General features: G+C 44.6%; 1 protein-coding gene across 9 annotated transcripts in view; it reads left to right on the forward strand.

Annotated features, from left to right (window-relative positions):
- LOC135909416 (long-chain-fatty-acid--CoA ligase 5) overlaps positions 1-20,205 on the forward strand; it is a 181,439-nt gene that overhangs the window by 115,976 nt on the left and 45,258 nt on the right. For all 9 annotated transcript variants that reach the window (XM_065441357.2, XM_065441359.2, XM_065441360.2 and 6 more), the window contains 8 exons: positions 2,370-2,484; positions 4,450-4,517; positions 4,636-4,737; positions 4,876-4,975; positions 6,371-6,543; positions 7,262-7,294; positions 8,354-8,476; positions 18,000-18,077. In XM_065441357.2, coding sequence (XP_065297429.1) covers positions 2,370-2,484; positions 4,450-4,517; positions 4,636-4,737; positions 4,876-4,975; positions 6,371-6,543; positions 7,262-7,294; positions 8,354-8,476; positions 18,000-18,077 — 792 coding nt within the window. The remainder of the gene's footprint in view (positions 1-2,369; positions 2,485-4,449; positions 4,518-4,635; positions 4,738-4,875; positions 4,976-6,370; positions 6,544-7,261; positions 7,295-8,353; positions 8,477-17,999; positions 18,078-20,205) is intronic.

Genomic DNA, 20,205 nt, shown 5'->3' on the forward strand with positions numbered 1-20,205 from the left:
TTCTTTCTTAGCTGGTGTTCTCGCTCGTCATTGGGGGGGGGGGGGGGGGGGGAGCGGTGTGAATGGTGTGCAGCTTGTCCGCGGTAATTGACGCTCTCTTCGGCGGTATCGCCAAGGGCTTCTTAGTCGCCAGGCGCTATAGCCCTAGCGGATCGCATGCAGCAGATTCTTCTGTACGCATCACTGTGTAGCCTGTGGGAATTAAGTTATAAACTGCGCATGTGCTGCATACGTTTGAAATGAGTTTACGACTCAAAGTGTAGGGAGCATATGTAGATAGCCGGCTCTTGGCCGGTGCGTAACAGTACTGGTGCGTTTTAGCATAGCGCAATCCATAGGTGGAAAGTTTTCATTTTTCCGAACCCCATATATATATATATATTTCTTGCACTTAACAAAACTTTGTGTGACCTAGAAGAATTGTTCACTGAAATGACAGGCTTGTATGAGAATCCACAAGACCTCATAGTAGGAGACAGTTCAATTTCAGAGCTTGCATCCTCTCCCACCACCAAGAATCTGGCATCTCTAGGTGGTGTAATCTTCCTTCGTTTAACCATTGTATACTTTGCTATCACTAATACTGCTTCTCCTTTCCGGCAAAACTGCAGCCTCTCTGTCTTTTTTTTTTTCTTTTTCAGTGAGTCCGAGTATAAGCACTCCTGTGCATTACTCCTGTTGATTCTGTTTTCGAGTGAGTCCGGCTTGGCCTCATTTCTGTTACTGAGTGTATTATACATAGTGCCCCAACTATCATGCACCAAGACTTAAAAAAAAGAGCAGTTGCATTACTCGAAGAAAACCTAGTGCATATTGTTTCCACTGCAGTGGAGTAGCCGCCAGTAATTATTTCGTTCCTGCAATTTAATTAGAAAATTGCAATTAATTATCTAATTTGAGAAGTACTGTCCTAATTATCAGCGTGTCAATGAGGCATTTGTAGGGACCCCCAGGCACCCCCAAATGACATCTAACTGCTGTGCTTTCAGCGACGGACTAATTGCGTGCAATTTTTTCCGACTGGCATACAAGCCTCACGAAATATGAAAGATACCATGTTACTACGCTCCCACCCGCATTATAAAGCAGCACCCTCAAATAAGCTGATTGAAAGCAACTGCATTGCCTGTTGCAAAGCCGAAGACAGAGCGATTCACCTTGATAGTGGTACAGAAGGAGCACCAACAGCAGGTTTCACGGCTTTACAGCTATTCCTTCCTCTCTACGTCACACTTATTATCCATCTCTCAAGGCTGACTGATCACATTGATTAGAAAAGCCACTTGATAATGTGGCCAAAGTGCCGCTCTGACCACGCACGAAACGTGCAAAGTGATATAATAGGAGTGGCATGTTTGAAAATCTCGGCTTTGCTCGCACCGCATCGAGAGAGTGCGTGCGCAGCTATATTTCGTGCCAGAAACTTGCTTCGGACAACAGCCAAATTAAAGTGATGGTTTTAGTTTTCATGAGACTGCATACGTGCTGCAAGAACAGGTTTCTGGTGTAAAATAAAAGCACAATAAACAGACCAGGAAGCGACCCACCTGGTGAGAGAAGGCAAAACCGACGTGTTCAAGAAAGTAAATAGCCACTTCTAAGTTAGCCGAATCGGTAATCGGGACGCCTGCACAAAAAAAAAAAAAAAGAAACATCAGATTTCAGTGTGCCCTTATTATCTATGAATTCGTAAGCACCGTTGAACACCAGCTGCTGCCTAGAGTACGTGTTCGAATAGCTCTTCTGCGGCTAAGCAGTACTGGGTCCGCTTTATCACATCTTCAGTGGCTTTCTTGATTACCGACACTCGAATTCCATGGCAGACATCCATTATCCTTGTCTTGAGCTAATGTGACGTCCGTCTCGATTGTGTAATCATGATCTTTCACATAACCCCAAAGAAATAAACCGAGTGGAGAACTGTAATCTTTTTCAGTCTCACAGAAGCCTGAAAAAACTTTTCAGGTAAAAAGGGTAGATGACCATAGGTATACCGGTGCTCTGCACACAAATTAGACACTATCTCCTCCTTTTAATGTTTCCCTCAGCACATTGCTGTGACATATGTGCCTGCTGTATGCCCATCCTGGCAGCCAGGACAAGAACAAATTTATTGCTGAAAAGGAGTCATTACCATGAAAATAGCGAAGGGAGAATAAAGGGTGTGTGGCTGTGGTGGGCAGTGCTTCAGCTTGGGCTCTTTTGAAGGTGCTAGTTGAAAGGGAAGAGAGGAATGACATAATAGCCTGTTTAGAAATAGCTCTGCTCATATGTGGTGCCTTTATAGTGGAGGCATTCTTGAAGTACAACAGAGCTCTCTTTTAAGCAGATTTACTTAATGTTGCCTTTTTTTCTTTCCTTTTTAACAGGGGCTGGAACGGATCAGGACATCAAGGCTATGTCCAGATGGGAAGCACATAGAGTACCTTTATGAAGACTGCAGGACATTATTCGATGTCATGTACAGGGGTGCCAGGGTCTCCAGTAAGTAGTCTTTGCACTTCACTGTTCATTTGAACAGTGTTGTGCACTGTTCATGATAGTTTGAAAATTTTATTGTTTCATTGTAGGGGTGACTATAAAAGCTTAAAACTGCCATTTACCTGAACTGTGCATTAGTTAAGGTGTTTTCTTGGCTGTGGTAATGTGTATGCTTCAGCTTTGCTTGCTTGTCCTTTCGTTACACTGCTTTCTTGGCTACCGATGTCCAAATCTATGCCTTTTGCTGAGTAGTTGGAAGCGAAACTGCAGTAAAACGTCGTTATAACAAAGTTGAGGTGGGAGCCAAAATTACTTATCCATTATTAAGTCTGTTATTCCCCTTCACTGCAATATATTCCAAATGGGGTACACAACTTCAAACAGGCATAGAATAAGATAGCTTTGAGGCGCACAGAGCCGCTGCATGGCCACATACGTGATGAAAACATGGTGCATCAACTACATAGCTGATCCAGGCTAATCTACCACTTGTACATGGCTCCACTGTGCTAATGAGGAGGCAAACAAACCTCGCTATGTCAGTTTGGCTTGGCTGACCTGTGGCCTCAGAGATTGCACTGGTGCCGATGTGATCTTGGAGGCCATGCCTAGCTGCACCAGCCTGTGCGGCATGCCACACTGAGACAGAGAAGTGGCTGCACCGGCCTTTCACACTGCCAAGTGCAAGCAGTGGCTTACTATTGCCATCGCACTTCTTTCTCCATGGCCTGCAGGGTGCCGCAGTAAGAGATGGAAGTGCAATGGTGATAATGAGCTGCTGCCATGCCTGCTGCTTACACGCAACTACACACAGTGGTGAGGAATACCTGTGTTGCTCGACGCCTATCAACACCAAGACGCAGGAGTTTTGTACTTCTGCACCGAATGTGGGCCAAACCCACAGAATGAGATATAGAGTACTTGCAAGGATCTGATTTTTTTGGGTTTCGGAGACAAATCTGCTTTGTTATTCATTAGCAGGATGCTCTTTTACTTCATTAAAACAAGGTTTTAAACAAATAGATCTCTATGGAGATTTCAAGGGGAATTTCACTTACTTTGTTATATCCATTATTTCGTTATATATTGACTATTTGAACAATACTGCATCATACTCTTATACTCTTATATTGAGTCTTGATACTCAATTACCACTTCCTTTTGGGTGTTATAGACCCTTCCAATATTACACAAAAAAGAAGTGATGAAGAAACTGATAAATTTCTACATATAAATTTGCGTCATATACTTCTAGCAACCAAATATTCATTAAAATAATTTTTACTAGAGGCTGTGAAGTTTCTCAGTGCAGTCTCTTTTGCCAGAACTTTGCTAAGCACACGTTGAGTAAATCCTTTCCATTTAAAGCTGACTGAGTTCAAGGTTAAGGGGTAAAAAATAGTGCTTTTTGAACTTACGTTCATTCAGTATGTGCCTTGAGTGTGCTGTGTCTTGTTTTATGCAGGTATGGTGTAAACTTTTTGGCACTAAGATATTCTGCATATAATGAATCAACACATTGACTAGCCAACTTGGGCTGTATAAACAGCGCTCTGAAACCGTTCATGTGCCCATTATTTTGTGTAGCAGGGACAAAGTGCATTACTGACTTTAAAAAAAAAAATGTTGCACCATTCAGTGGTAGTTTCATAAGCATTTCCTAATAAATGCCTTTAGAATCCTGTAAACAAAATAAACTGTCTGGATGAATTCATAGAAAAAAAAAATAGAACAAGATTTACCAACAAACTGAGCTTGTTGACTATATGAAAATAATCAATCACACATTTTTCTGTTATTATTCATGTCCTTTCCTCAGTTACACTAGATTCCTAGTTTGAGTCAATTTGATGGTGACCAGAAATTTTGTAAATAATGGCAGCCTTTTGGCAAGTGGCTTGGAAAGCCTATGAGGCAGTCTCGACTTATTGATGCATTGAAGCTACAATGTACTTGCCTCCTTCCTAGATAATGGCCCTTGCATGGGGTGGAGAGATCCCGGATCGGGAGAATACAAGTGGATTCATTACAATCAGGTGTGTATGGCGCACATTGGAGGCTTTGTTAGCTTGTGTGGCAGTGATGAGAATAATGTGCCTGAGATGTGTTGATTCTTGATTCAGCTTATCTTCAAGCTATTTCTTAACTTCACAGGTGTTGGAGAGGATAAAGTGCATTGCCTGTGGCCTTGTGAAACTAGGGGAGAAGCCTGGACAGCAAACATTCATTGGTCTCTACACTCAGAATTGTGTTGAGGTAAGTTCTTAAAGCCCAACATTGTATTGCTTCTCACTGCTTAATTGTAGCCATTGAAGTACTGATGCAGTATCATTGCATTGTCTGCTGTAAAGAATCGGTGAGAAACCTTTGCGTTCTTTATTGTTGCACCTGCAGTGGATTGTCACAGAACAAGCCTGCTACTATTTCTCGATGATCATTGTTCCTTTGTATGACACACTTGGAGCTGCTGCCTGTGCATTCATCATTAACCAAGGTACGCCACAATTGAGGATACTAGTTTTTTGTTTTGTTTTTGAAAGCACATCTTGCTTTCTGGAAAAGTTACTTTATTCAGAGTCATTTGTGTTCCTTTAGTTGCATGATTTTCTGCAGGAGTATATATGCAGAGGCTAAGGTTTTCATAAACAATGATTTGAAGTTCCATGTTTTCTGCCGATCTGGGAAAGCACTGTTAGGATCGGCCTCCCAAATGGGAGAAACATTCCAGCATGCTTTCCTATGACGAGATGATTTCCTTCAACCCTGAAAAGGCTGTTATGAGTAGCCGGGTGTTCAACCTCGCAAGTGTGGGAAAAGTTCCTGCGTGCTTTTCTATGTGGAGATAATTGTCTTCTCCCCCGAAAAAGCGTCACCCCTCTAAGCCCTGAGCAGACACCAAGGGGAGGACTCAAAGGAGAAGACATGAAGGGGAAGAGGTCGCTGACTTCACCACCTGACAAAGGCACTGACACTTCCACAAGTTCCCCAAGTTTCCCAAGGAGACATTGACTAGCACAAGACCGCAAGGGGTTATTTAAGGCCGTCCTGGTCCCCATGTGGGGCAGAACCGCTCGAAACTCGGATAGAGTCACAGCCATATACCAATGAAGTGAATACATTCTTTTCTATGTTTTTTCCATCATCACATTGCCTGCCTTCGTTGCCACCTCCTGATTTTTGCAGTGAAGACCCACCTCACCTGGCAGAAATCATATCAGCACCAATAGGAGTAGGGCAAAGGAAGCACTAACCATTTTTGCTATTGTTTGTGCATTTCTGTTCACTTAGCAAAAAACACTTTCTGTTGCTTTTCAAGTGATCTAAAGAAGATTGTAGAAAGAAAAGAGGGGTGGCTTTGGGAGGAATAAAGAAGTTGATAATGAAAACATGCATCGTACATTGTCTTGTGTGATTATTTGTGGTACCCTTGCATATTTTTGTGCATTTGACGAATACAAAAAGTTCAATATGTTGTTGCATGTCTGATTGCTTTTAAATTGACTGAAGTGAGATGAAAAAAGAAAAGCAGCAACATGGCTAGTTGATTATTTGACTCACAAGAAGACAGCCCAGAGGGAAGTGCACATTAGCTTGGCACACCAAGGTTGCTTTCATTAATGTGCATGAACAAAAGCCAAGCTAGCAAAATTCAAGACTGGCTTAGTTGCTGTAGCAACAAAGCAACTTCAGCTGCTGTTCGTATGCCATATTAGTGCTAACAATGTCGATCAGCTCTGATTGATATGCAAATTAAGAGTGAAATTGGCTTCATTCTTTAATGTTTCCTTTTCACTGCACAAATTTTTGAAACGTGAAGTATCATAGGTTCACACCTTTGATTTCAATCTTGTGTGGTGCCACTTCTTCATGTCCCTGCATTTGTTTCCAGCTGACATTGAGACAGTTGTCTGTGATACTCAAGAGAAAGTGGAGTGCCTTCTAAGGCAGGCAGAACTTACACCCAAGCTAAAAAGGATAATTGTCATCAAAGATGTCTCGGAAGAAATTAAGGAAAAGGCCAGGAAGGCAAATGTCATGCTTATGAAATTTTCAGAGCTGGAGGTAAGCCTTACTGTTTCAATTAGTCTGAAAAACTTCAGGATATTAATTTGAACTTTCCTTCATAAAGAGGCATACTAGCCTTAAGATTGGTAAATCTTGGGGAGAAGCAAAATCTGTGGATATTGGTTAACAATAACAATATTCCATAAATGATAATTCATCTTCCAAGGGGACGTTTTAATTAACAGTGACTGTTTAAATAGCTTATGGGGCATACTTTATGGCTGTGACTGCTTACACATTTATAAAATATATTCTTGATTATGTTCCTTATTGTAAATGCTGCATGTGTAATATGTGTGACAGAGCTTGGAACAAATGTTGGTAAATGGTTGCATGTTTCTTAGCTGTTTTCAGCATGGTAAATACTTGGCTTTGCATTGCACTTTCTGTAGGCATTGAGCACCATCACCATCAAATTTTTCAATGCCCGTCATGGAATAAGTGAATAAGTGTGCCCACATTTGAAATAACCGTTACCGAGTTGATGTTGTGTTAATAACTTGGTCCATTCATCAGTGGTAGCTTTTCATCTGCACAGAGCAATTTGACATGTCCACCAGTGATAGCCTAATGACCACAGTGCAAGTATATGACACCAGTAAAGTTGACCTACTCTCAGATTTGCTTTGTGCTTCTGGGTTAGTGTTGTATATTCTCATGTGTTGGAGAACACACTTGGTGATTTTCTTTTACTGAAATGTTTCTTCTTTCTCAGGAACTTGGAGAGAAGAACTTCAGGCATCCTTTGGTAAGACATTCATGGAATTTACTGTGCAGCTTGACTTCACTGCAGCGGTATTATACGTATTGTCACTTTCCTTGTTCCAGATATTTTGAAAACCCTTACAAAATGAGTTTTACAATTGATCATGAGCTGTGAAATATTGCGAATATTTTTTTCGAGCATTTCATGAAATACCGTATATACTCGAGTAAGGGCCATTCAACCCATGAAAGGTCTGCACTTTCAACTTGGCAGCCCAAAGTGTGGGGAAAAAAATGTGCAACCAGAGACGCAATCGCATCCAGTGCCTGATGTCACACATGTGCATCGGCGAATTTTTGCACGCAGCGCACTTCCATGTGCTTGTACTAAATGGTAAGAGCTGCGCGTCGACCTCCGATTCAACATGCGGTACATTCGTGGATCCGGGATGTGCAGTAGTCGCAGGCTGCGCTGGCACCATTTTGACGAAAAGGTTGAGTCCCGTGTAAACCTAACACCTAGTCAAAATTATGAAAAAAAAATTTTTTTGACCTTTACATGAATCTGTACGGTATTGTGCATCATTGTATTGAATATGCATGCCATATAACATTTGGTCTCCTGGTCTCAATTCCTGATGTCGTGGTTCTTCAAGCCACATGTGCAGTGCTGGGGATGCTTGCATAAAGCATTTACCAGTGGTTAATTTTATCTGTGGAATGAGAAATTTGCAGGCGTAGGATGGATAGTTGACACAAGACAGGGGTAATTGAAGTTCACTGGGAGAAGATTTCGGAGAAGGAAATAGGCTCGTGATGAGGAATTATATCTTTGTGCAAGAAACTTTGTGCAAGTGATAGTAATTTGCTGTTCTGAGTGACAAAGGCAAAAAGTTTTGTGCAAATTGTCACTCTTTTGTCACTCTGCAACTTAATGTGCTGCAACTTACTGTCATCTGTTCAAAGATTTCTACCCATGGGTCTTTATGCAGGTCTAACATGCCTTGTGCAAGTTTTTTCTGGTGCCACGTGCCCTAATTTTAGCAGTGCTCTTCGATTGCTTCAGTGCATGTCCTTTTCTCTTTGTCCTAATTTTATAAAGCCGCCGCACACAACTGACCTGGCCACTGTATGCTACACAAGTGGCACAACGGGCAACCCCAAGGGAGTCATGCTGACCCACCTGAACATCATCTCGGATCTGTCTGCTGTTATGCGCCAACTGGTGCGTCTTTTATCTGTTCGGGGCTTGGATGTCCCACTTCAAAGGAGTACTCGCAGAATATATTTTTGATTCTTGAATTTTTTGCGTTAACTGAAGGTCATAGACCTCTAAACCCTAGAAAATTACTGTAAAATCACACAGCGCTTGAATAATATGATATAATAGTTTTTCTACAGCCAGTTTCGGTCTTGTTTCACAGAAAGTAACAGTATGGTATGAAGAACTTTATTTAGGCCCTCAGGGATCAGTCTGGGACGACCGCTCCCAAGTCGGGACAGAGAGGCCGAGCCCCTTTGCCGTTACACGGCCCCTTTGGACAGCCCTGAGTTGGTCCGCCAGCACTGTCGTGACGCAAAAAGTGAAGTAGGACATTGCGACATTTTTTACTCTTGCTCTTGCTCGCTCGGTTGTCTGCTACGTTGCTGCATTGCGCCAGCAGCATAGGAAGTGATTGAGCGAGCTGAAGTGAGCGCCAAAATGGTGTGATGTCCTGCTCTCACAGGGCCAGCTTCTGTGTAATGATGTTGTGACACACATGACCAGAAATTAGGGACATCGCCGAACAGCGCCTTTAGCGGCCGCCCCTGGAAACGTGCGTTTTCTATGGGAGAGCATTGTTTTTCGTGAATAACTAATCAGAAGCCATCTTTCAAAATATTCCAACGGAAGTAGGCTTTGCGTGCCTAGCCCGACATCTCATGCAAGTAGTACCATTACGTATGGCCGAAAACCCGTTCCAGATTGCGAGCGAAGTTTGAAGTATGGGAGTCTATGGAAACATTCAATTTTGGAGGCTTTTTTAGATAGTAAAAAGTGCTGGCTGCTTTTGTGAACATGCATACGTGCTTCAAAACTTCCTTTGCACTTTAGATGTAACATATTTTTTACAATAAATCCCGATAATGTCCTATAAAAGTTCATTTCTTTCGTAAAGGGCCCCTTACCAGGCCCCATAGCAAATTTTGGTTATATGCTGGAAGTTGTTACGTGTTCACTAGGGAGTGTTCTGCTGCAAAAATTTTTCAAATCGGCTCATTAATAGCTGAGATAGAAATATTTCAGTGCCGCAAACCCATGATTTCAGAAGGCGAGCTCCACTGCATAGCGAGACACTCTCCACACACCCCGTCTAGATTTCGCAAGCGAAATTCCTTCCCAGCGTTCTCCCATACCGGACCTCAAGGATCGCGTGACGCATACGTCACGGGCCCCGCCTTCATTTTCTTTCTCCTCGCTTTTTTTTTTCTGGCATTGTGCATTTCCACTGACGGCGTCGCGCGTGAGCTGTTGTGATGTCTCGTTTCACGCAGCGCACGATTTTGCACACTGTCCACAAAGACACATGACTAGCGGTATAATTCAGTGCTACATGATTACTGAGGCAGAACAAGTGAATCGCAAATCATGATCACGCGCTGGAACACGGTAGAAAATGGCAGTTTCGGTACCTGCGCACATGACTGCCTGACCCTGGGAACAAGCATACGAAACGGCAGTACGTCTCGACTGCTTCGGTGTGAAGTAAGACAAAAAACATGCAGACGTTCCGTTTGTATGTTTTATTATTTCTCCAAACTTCAATTCGTCAATTCAAGCAACAGATCACACAAATAACAAATGTTGCCTTGAATAACACTCGAAGTCATGTGTCTCCACGAGTGATGTCACACTGCGGACAGGAATACGTAGGCGCAGGGACATGACTACATCACTGTCTGGCTTGGAGCGCGGTCGCCGCAAGGGAAAGGGAAAAAAAGCGTTCAGATTGAAATTTCAGTCCTTTACACAGCGTGTAGCGATGTAATTCTTTACAAACACAATTGTTAGTGTGCATTGTATGCTCTGCACTAGTCAGCTCAAAATGGCCAGACCTGGTGAGGGGGCCTTTAAAGTGAAAATTTATGAAGATATTACTAAGAAATATTTTTGCCTCTGCAGCTGTGTCATGGGAAATGCGTGTTTTTGCGACTCTTGTGTTGCTTGAAACATACCAGAAAAAAGAAATAATTAGTGTCCAGTGTGCGCAAATAAAATACACAAAAGTAGAAAAATTGCCAGAAGCTGCAGACGTAGTATCTTACAAGGGAATATAGTTGAATCTATTTCACAGGGTACATTCGCATTATATCAAAGCAGGATTTTTACATACCTTACCTTGAGTGCTAATGAAGGCTGTCCGAATTATTGCACACGTTTGTTTGCCTAGCACATACCGGTACCTCGAAACCTAAAAATTACATTGTCAATATGTGGCGCACATGTCTTATCATTTAAATCATTCCCATATAGCTTCACAAAATTTCAGAAATTCTAAAGGTCATCATATCTTTTTACCACGATGCACGCAAAGGAGTATTGGAAATTTGATGCGAAAACACACAGGGACGTGTTCGTGTAGCATGTTGTGTTAAAAGAGAGAACTATTCCAATCACAGACCCTTTTTGAGTTATGCCGGCAAAGTTTTGCAAGAAGACCTTGTCGTTGGCTACAGTCACCACAGATTCTATAGCAATTGGCTGTTCAGTTCTCAACTCACTGCATTGCTGAGTCAGGTCACAGCACCGTGATATAATTACTGGTGCAATTCTTCCGTTATTCTGTGAGAATATTCCTGTACCCTAAATTTAATGTGTTTGAACAATTGAAGAAACATGAGAAAGGGCATTGAGGTTTTGCTAGAAATGTTCTTATTAGAATAATTTACAACCCACATCGGCACGATGGTTTTGTTATGATCACGCCAGCACCCACTGAGCATCGTTTATAATGTTCTCCACTTCCTGTAAATAAATTATTAAATTGTCATTAGTTGTGCGTGAGTAGCATAATGGCAGTTGAGCCTTTCATGGGGTCTTACTAAGCCACTCATTTCCTCTTCTACCATGCTCCCATAATACACGTCAATTTCATCCTCGAATTTTGCCCTTTCAGTTTCCTGGAAAGCTTAGGGAGGTACACGAGATGAGCTGGCAAAGTTTTGAAGTAGTCCTGACATTTTGAGTAGCATTTCCTAGGCAATGTTATTATCCTTTAATTGTTTACGTATTTATTTTACTTCATTTGTGCTAATAATGATGTAATATATGCAAGTTGAGTTGTTTTACCAATACATCATGTTTGCGATGGCTGTCCTGAAAATTAGCCAGGTGGAAGCACTGCATGACGTTGGCTGGAAGGCCATTCATTAAAAAAATTGTGTACAGAATAAAGAAAACACAGGTGCTCATTGGCACAGTCGCTGTCAAAGGCTTACGTGGTGAGGTTCTGTGAATAAGTTCATTTTCAACACAGCTGCGCCTGCAGCCAGTAAAATTATGCAGAACGGTTGGTTACTTTACACCAGTGCATGCGTAAAATCCAAATACCTTGCTGCGTGCCTAGAGAGCAGAAATACAGACAGTCCTTTGTTTATTTTTTTAAAGATTGGGCGTTTGATAAGCTTTTGACACTGACTATACGTTTGGAAGGCGAGCTGCTTTTCAGCTTACATGTGATGACAAGTGCTGAGCTCTTGGTGATGGAATATTTGAGGGCGGAAGAGTAAAACTTGTGCAAAGTCAGGCGACTTCATTACGCAAATCTAGCAATAGAAGCTCGGCATGCTTTTTGTTTAGTGACACTGATGGTGAATGAATAGTCAGAGTAAATGAATCTTACCGTCCGATACTGTACAGACTCACGTGTACTGCGTAGGTTATATATCGCTGAAGATTCCATACCATATTTCAGTACTCTGCATTCCTATTCGAATTTTGACCTGCCTCACCGGTACCTGTGTTACGTCTACCGAGGTAGGCGGTTGCTTCTTGGGTTGTAGCCGAGGCTAAGGTATATGTGATTAGTAATGCTGTATACGTGAGTAGGCTGACTAAGGTTATAACATGAAGTACGTCAAGGTACCTACGTTAAGTCATGGTCAAAATTACAGAGCCCCTTATTGCATATATTAAAGTAATCTGAGAGTGTCTCCGTTAAAAATGTGTCTTTAATAATATTGTTACGGTGAAGTGAAGGAAGACGTTGAGTTGGACTAGAGAAAGACGAAGTCTGGCGGTTGCCTGAACGCCATATCCATCATTTGTAAATATAAGTTATTTTACACTCGTGGGCCTGCTTTCTTCCCGCAACATTTTGGTGGAAGTGCTGGGTACCACCACGGAACTTCGCAGCGGACGTCATCTACGTGCTGCCACAATGGCAAATCAACCGACACAAGCGACAACGCCTCGGCAGCCCGTGCCCACGGTCATCCTCACTCACCCACGGGACCCGGGAACATTTTGTGGCACGGACAACGTCGACGTCGAGGACTGGCTTACGATGTACGAGCGAGTGTGCGACAACAACAGGTGGGATCCTACAATGATGCTTGCAAACGTAATATTTTATCTGAAGGGAACTGCGAAGCAATGGTATGACACACATGAAGCTGACCTAACGAGCTGGGATGTTTGCAAAGAAAAAATGCGAGACCTGTTCGGCAGACCTGTCGGTCGTCAGCTGGCAGCTAAAAAAGAACTTGCGTGCCGCGCTCAGACGTCCACAGAATCCTATGTCGTGTACATACAGGATGTGCTGGCCCTCTGTCGCAAGGCTGATGACAACATGACCGAGGCAGACAAGATTGGCCATATATTGAAAGGTATTGCAGACGATGCCTTCAATCTCTTGATGTGTAAGGATTGTGCCACTGTGGATGCAATTCTTAAGGAGTGCCGGCGCTTCGAACAAGCGAAGGGCCGCCGCGTCACTCAAACTTTCGACCGGTTGCCCAATACCGCCGCGACATCTTCTTGCGAAGACCCGCCGAGGTTCGTTCAGCCCGCAGGACCGGAAGAAATAACGCGCATCGTTCGCCGTGAGCTTGAGGCCATGGCCCCGGCTCCCGTTCGTTCAGACTGTCGGGAAAGCGTACCCGCTATCTCCCTTATACAAGCGGTCGTTCGGGAGGAAATAGCAAGTTTGGGCATTCCATCTCTCTGCCCAGTCCGCCATACCAACACCTACCAAATTTCTCCGACCGCTCGCTCCCGGACGCAAAGCTTTCCACCACTCCGTCGCAACCCAGCTGAATGGCGCACAGCGGATGATAAACCCATCTGTTTTAATTGTTCCGGTATTGGACACATCGCCCGTCATTGCCGCAACCACTGGTCGTCGCCTCCTCGGTGGTCGTCTCCGAGTCACTACAGCCAAGTACCCGACAATCGCACTTTCTCGCCCTATACGCCGACTAGGAACATCAACGCCGACAGTGCTCCACCAAGATCCAGCCGATCCCCGTCTCCGCAAGGTCGTAGGTCCCGTTCGCCTCTCGTTCACCGCTCTTCGTCCCCTTCTGCAACCGGTCGCTTCGCTTCGGGAAACTAGGCGGTGCAGCTCCCGGAGGTGAAGCTGCAACTCCGACCCGGCCCACAAATCCTCTATTGACCCTGCCTACATGTGGAAACCTGCTGGACATTGAAGTCGATGGCGTTCCTGTTAGATCTCTCGTTGATACAGGAGCGCAGCTTTCAGTTATGAGCGCTGCTCTCCGCCGCCGGCTCAAAAAGGTTCTGACCCCCGCCGTACCGTGCACCGTGCGAGTCGCCGATGGGAGTACGTCACCTGTCCTTGGAATGTGCACAGCACGTGTGACCATTGGGGGCCATTATACCGTTGTTCTATTTATCGTCCTTGAACACTGCCCACACGACCTAATTCTCGGCCTCGACTTCCTTTCGAAACACTCTGCCCAAATTGACTGCTCCGCAGGTGTTGTACAGTTGGACCTGCCGCTTCCTGCCGACGCAACCACTTGTGCTCCACACCGCTTATGTGCTGCTGAATTTGCAAGGCTGTCTCCACAGGCTGCTACAAATGTCCTGCTGACGCCCTGTCCTCCCGTACCTGATGGCGAGTACGTCCTGTCGCCGCTTACTGACGTGGTTTTGTCGCGTAATATTGCCCTACCGAGCACCTTCATTCGGATCCGCGAAAACTGCGCTCGCGTGCCCATCCTCAATTTTGGGTTCTCGTCACATGTTTTGCCACACGGTATCGCCATAGGGCATATCACTCCTTTGGAAGAATTTCAGATTTCTTTTTTGACCTCTGAATCCTTCCTCAGCACGAACGGACCTTTGTCATCCACTCCTTCGTACTCGACGCCTGCGGACGATGTTTCTAAGATGATCGCCCCCGACCTTCCTTCCGGGCAAACAACAGCTCTTCGTCATCTCCTGTCATCTTATCGGGACATCTTTGATTTGGACGACCGTCCACTTGGCCAGACATCTGTTGTCACGCATCGCATCAACACCGGTGACGCCAGCCCCATTCATAGGCGGCCATATCGTGTCTCGGCAACAGAAAGGGCCATCATACAGAAAGAAGTAGACAGGATGATGGACAAGGACATCATTGAACCCTCCAGTAGCCCGTGGGCATCACCGGTTGTCTTAGTAAAGAAAAAAGATAACTCGTGGCGCTTCTGCGTTGACTACCGTCACCTCAACCGGATAACAAAGAAGGATGTTTATCCCTTGCCTCGCATTGATGACGCTCTTGACTGCCTTCACGGATCCCAATACTTTTCATCAATTGACCTCCGCTCCGGCTATTGGCAGATTAGCGTCGATGAGATGGACCGCGAGAAAACCGCCTTTGTCACACCGGACGGTCTGTACCAATTTAAAGTCATGCCCTTTGGATTATGCAATGCGCCAGCTACATTCGAGCGCATGATGGACTCTCTCTTGCGCGGCTTGAAGTGGTCTACATGCCTGTGTTACCTCGACGATGTGATTGTGTTTTCGCCGAACTTTGAGAGCCACCTGCGGCGCCTCACAACCATACTCTCCGTGTTTCGCAGGGCTGGCCTTCAGCTAAACTCCTCCAAGTGCCATTTCGGTCGCCGTGAAATTAACATGCTTGGTCATCTCGTCAACGCCGCCGGAATCCAACCTGATCCACAGAAAGTTCACGCCGTGCGAAATTTTCCTGTACCTTGTTCAACGAACGATGTCCGTAGTTTTCTGGGCTTATGCTCTTATTTTCGGCGATTTGTGAAAAATTTTGCGGACATCGCTCACCCTCTCACTGACCTTCTTAAGAAAGACGCCTCTTTCTCTTGGGGACCGCTACAGGAGAAAGCCTTCTCTACCCTGATTGAGCGGCTTACCACTTCCCCGATTCTCTCCCACTTTGATCCTTCTGCGCCCACTGAAGTACGAACTGACGCGAGTGGTCATGGCATCGGCGCTGTCCTCGCTCAGCGTCAACAGGGCCAAGACCGTGTCATCGCTTACGCTAGCCGCCGCCTTTCCACGCCCGAGCGAAATTACTCCATTACTGAGAGAGAATGTCTCGCGCTCGTATGGGCGGTCGCGAAATTTCGCCCGTACCTTTTCGGTCGGAGCTTCTGCGTTGTCACCGACCATCACGCCCTCTGCTGGCTCTCCTCTTTGAAGGACCCAACTGGACGACTTGCACGTTGGGCATTGCGCCTACAAGAATATACATTTTCTATTATATATAAGTCAGGACGCCTGCATAAAGACGCTGACTGCCTGTCCCGCAATCCCGTGGATCAACCGGACGATACCGATGCAGACTCGGACATCAGTATTCTGTCCCTCTCCGGCTTCCTCCACATTGGCGACGAGCAGCGCAAGGATCCTGTTCTTCGAACACTTATGGACCGCCTAAGCTCCTCGCCCAATGACCCGTCCCTTCGGATGTTCACCTTGCGCGATGGAACTTTATACCGTCGTAGCGTTCGTCCTGACGGCCCGGAGCTCCTCCTAGTCGTCCCCAAGCACCTTCGACTCACCGTGCTCCAGCAACTTCATGACGCTCCTACTGCTGGACATCTGGGCGTCACTCGTACTTACGACCACTTGCGGCGCCGCTTCTTCTGGCCTGGCATTTATCGCTCTGTGCGCCGTTATGTCGCTTCTTGCGACCTGTGTCAGCGCCGGAAGACGCCTGCTATGCCTCCCGCTGGTTTGCTTCAACCCATTGATATACCTACAGAGCCCTTCTTCCGTGTGGGCCTCGACCTTCTTGGTCCGTTTCCAATTTCCATCAAAGGAAACAAATGGATTGCTGTAGCAACCGATTATGCCACTAGATATGCCATCGCACGAGCCCTGCCAACCAGCTGCGCTACAGATGTCGCCGACTTCTTACTAAAAGACGTCATCCTGCACCACGGCGCCCCTCGCCAGTTGCTGACGGATCGCGGCCGCTACTTTCTATCGAAGGTCGTTGATGATCTGCTCCGCTCCTGTTCTACAGAACATCGGATTGCTACCGCGTACCACCCTCAAACGAACGGCCTCGCAGAGCGACTCAACCGCACACTCACTGAAATGCTCGCCATGTACGTCTCCAACGATCACCGCGACTGGGACGTCGCTTTACCATACGTCACTTTCGCATACAACTCGTCCCGTCACGACACTGCCGGATTTTCACCATTTTTCCTTTTGTACGGCCGCGACCCCACCTTGCCTTTTGACACGTTGCTACCTTCCGCAGTACAGTCACCCAGCACTGCTTACGCTCGCGAGGCTATTGACTTAGCCGCCCAGGCCCGAGATGTCGCCCGTCATCGCCTCACAGTCTCGCAAGCTTCTCAAAAGCGACGCTACGACCTTCGGCACCGAGACCACCATTTTTCACCTGGTTCCCTTGTCCTTCTCTGGACGCCTTCACGTCGTGTCGGCTTGTCGGAAAAATTACTGTCCCGTTTTTCTGGTCCGTACCAGATCTTACGCCAACTGTCCGACGTGACCTACGAGATCGCCCCACTCGGTCAGCCTTCCGTGCCTCCCAACTTAACCAGTGATGTTGTTCACGTCACCAGGCTCAAGCCCTATGTCCCCCCAATAAGTGAGGCTGTTTAACTTGCACCGGGACGGAGCTCCCCCACCGGGAGGGTGATGTTACGGTGAAGTGAAGGAAGACGTTGAGTTGGACTAGAGAAAGACGAAGTCTGGCGGTTGCCTGAACGCCATATCCATCATTTGTAAATATAAGTTATTTTACACTCGTGGGCCTGCTTTCTTCCCGCAACAATATTATGACTTATTAGCCTTCTGTTAGGCCATTTGGAAAAGCACTGTGTAGGAAGTTCTTTTGTGTGTTAAATTATGTTGTCATCGCTTCCAAAAAACGTGACTGTATAAGGCAACCTTTCTCAGGCATACTTCGTTTCTCCTGGGCACCACTGCCTGACTCATGACCAATGTTTTAAATCTGCCCCGATGACGCAAGTCATATTGCGGAACAAAAATAAATACCGTTTCTAAAGATTTAATCATCACAGCTTCACGACAAAGCATGGTACGTTGGCGTGAGTTGTCATCTGTGATAACAATAAGAGCGGCAGCATGTTGTTCAAAAATGACTTGTCACTCCCCGGTTTTTCTCAAGGACGTGACTAACCCATAGAAGGGTGGCCAGCCTCTCAAACTGATTGTAATTTAATTTAGTTTACCTTTTGTTTAATTGTGTATTGTGTTCTCTATGTTCCAGGGGGATATTGCTCCTAATGGTGATGACGTGATGTTGTCATTTCTTCCCCTGGCCCACATGCTTGAAAGGTGTTGTGAGGCAAGTATTCAAAGTGAAGAGAGGTGAAGTTAACTTTCAGGCATGCTGTTGATTTGAAACCACTTTGACCAGATTTATCTGCAACCAACTTAATGTTGTGTAAACTCATTTATTCAGGTTAATTTAACCGACTCGCTGCTTGTCCTGGGATGTGAGAGAAAAGACTAAATTTATTAGTTACTGTTAATATTTTGAGCTATAGCTACAGCCTTTATGAATTCATTTAGGATTCAGCCACCTTGTTTGAGCTAAGTTGGATTGAACAAATTCAATAAGCTGGTCAGTGTTGCTGAACTTCACTGTGCTTATTCACACAAACTGGGCAGGAGTATATGAAGGAACTAGCAAGAAAAATTAATAACACAAACAGCGAAACTATCTGGGGTTTGCTTATTGTTGCTGTACATAGGGGCATAGGTTTTCAGTATTCCAAAGGGCTTTTCATACTGGCATGACATTTTCATCTTTAATTTCTTTTCTTCATTTATCAAAACAAAGCCTAAGCTTTCTTCAGTTGTAAACACAAAGCAAGCAAATACATTTTTAATTGCGAATATAATGATGTTGCTTCCAGCAAGTTCAGTTAAAAAAAGTGAAAAAAAAATAATACAGGCTGGGGTGGGCATTTTGTAGCAACCCTGTTTCACTTTAGACTGTAACGTAATGGCTATGCCTTACCATTCCACTGATTTGCTACATTGAGTAAAGAGGGAAATGTACACTCTGCATGAAACTTTGTATTAACTTTTTTTTTTTTTCATTTGCCTGTGATGTGATGCATGTGATCGCATCCTGCCAAGTTTACAACTCTAGGACTGGGCTGAGTTGCTGCCTAGGCTTAACAGAAATTCCCAAACTCCCTTATATGTAGACAAAAATAGTGCTATTTGACAATGAACAATCTAACAAATATTTACCGAATATATACCTTTTCATGGTGATGGAGACACCAGCTTTTTGGACTTTAGCAGCCACATAGGCAAGTGTCATGCGTCTACTCCCTTCAACGTTTCAGTACAAGAAATAACTCGTGGGCCCATTTGGCTTGTGTTGCCAGGGTCTCACTCGACAAGTGTAAAAGTGAGAGGCACGTGTGTCCACTATCAGCTTCCATGTATACACCTTGGATTGGGCAGTTTGTGTGAAAGCAGGGGGAGAATTGCATTGCATGGGGGGAATCAGAGTGCTTCATTAAGCAGCTCGGACTCGCTCAATCATCTGTACAGGTGAATGTGTTGACTAAGGTCTCCATAGCTAACAAAATTTGTACCACGTTGTTAAACTGTCAACTGTGTGTCATAAACATTATTGTCCATGCAATAAAAAGATTATGGCTGTATATTTTATAGAAACGCAAATGTACATGCATGGATGTGATATAAAATGTGATGATACACAAGTTCAATACATCTGAGGTACACATTGTTATAGTGAAATACACATGAGACTTAGAAGAATTTGGAACAATAGTTATCTCACAAAGCTGCCACAAACTCAACAAAAATTCTTAAATTTAAATTTTCTGCACATTTATTCACTTCTTGTGTCCCCCTTGACAGTTATTAAGTTTGGGACACTCTATCGTACTACTCATTTTGCACTTGCTCAAATTTATGGCATTGCTGTTATAGAATCTTAAAATCTTATTTGAAAATGAGAACTATCTGTAGCGATAACTTATTAGCCCTTCTTCAGGGTTCCGTTTGCTACATATAAAGTGTTGGTAGATACATTGAGACAGTGATTAGGCTTTATACAGCATAATTCATGATTTATATGTTGGCGTAAGTATAAGGGAAGTTGTAGGCTCAATAAGATGCAGCAGTGGATATCTGATGCATTCCTGCGATGATGGCTCACGTCTGGGGTGTGCTCTGCTTCAGAGCATGAAGTTGTCATTTAAATTCTTAACTGGTGTGGCTGCAATCCAGTGAAATGCAACGCAGTAAAAAGGCATCTGATGTACATTGAAGAAACTTGGACACCACAATTGATCCAGAGCACTCCACTGTAACACGTCAGGATTGTATCCCAACATCATTCAACCTATTCCTATGCAGAATAATTAATAAATTCTGTGGACATAGATTTAGATTCATGTCAGAAAAAAAAAAAAAAAACTAGGTAG

This window comes from Dermacentor albipictus, chromosome 1, assembly GCF_038994185.2.
Source record: "Dermacentor albipictus isolate Rhodes 1998 colony chromosome 1, USDA_Dalb.pri_finalv2, whole genome shotgun sequence".
In the NCBI taxonomy this organism is placed as follows: Eukaryota; Metazoa; Arthropoda; class Arachnida; order Ixodida; family Ixodidae; genus Dermacentor; species Dermacentor albipictus.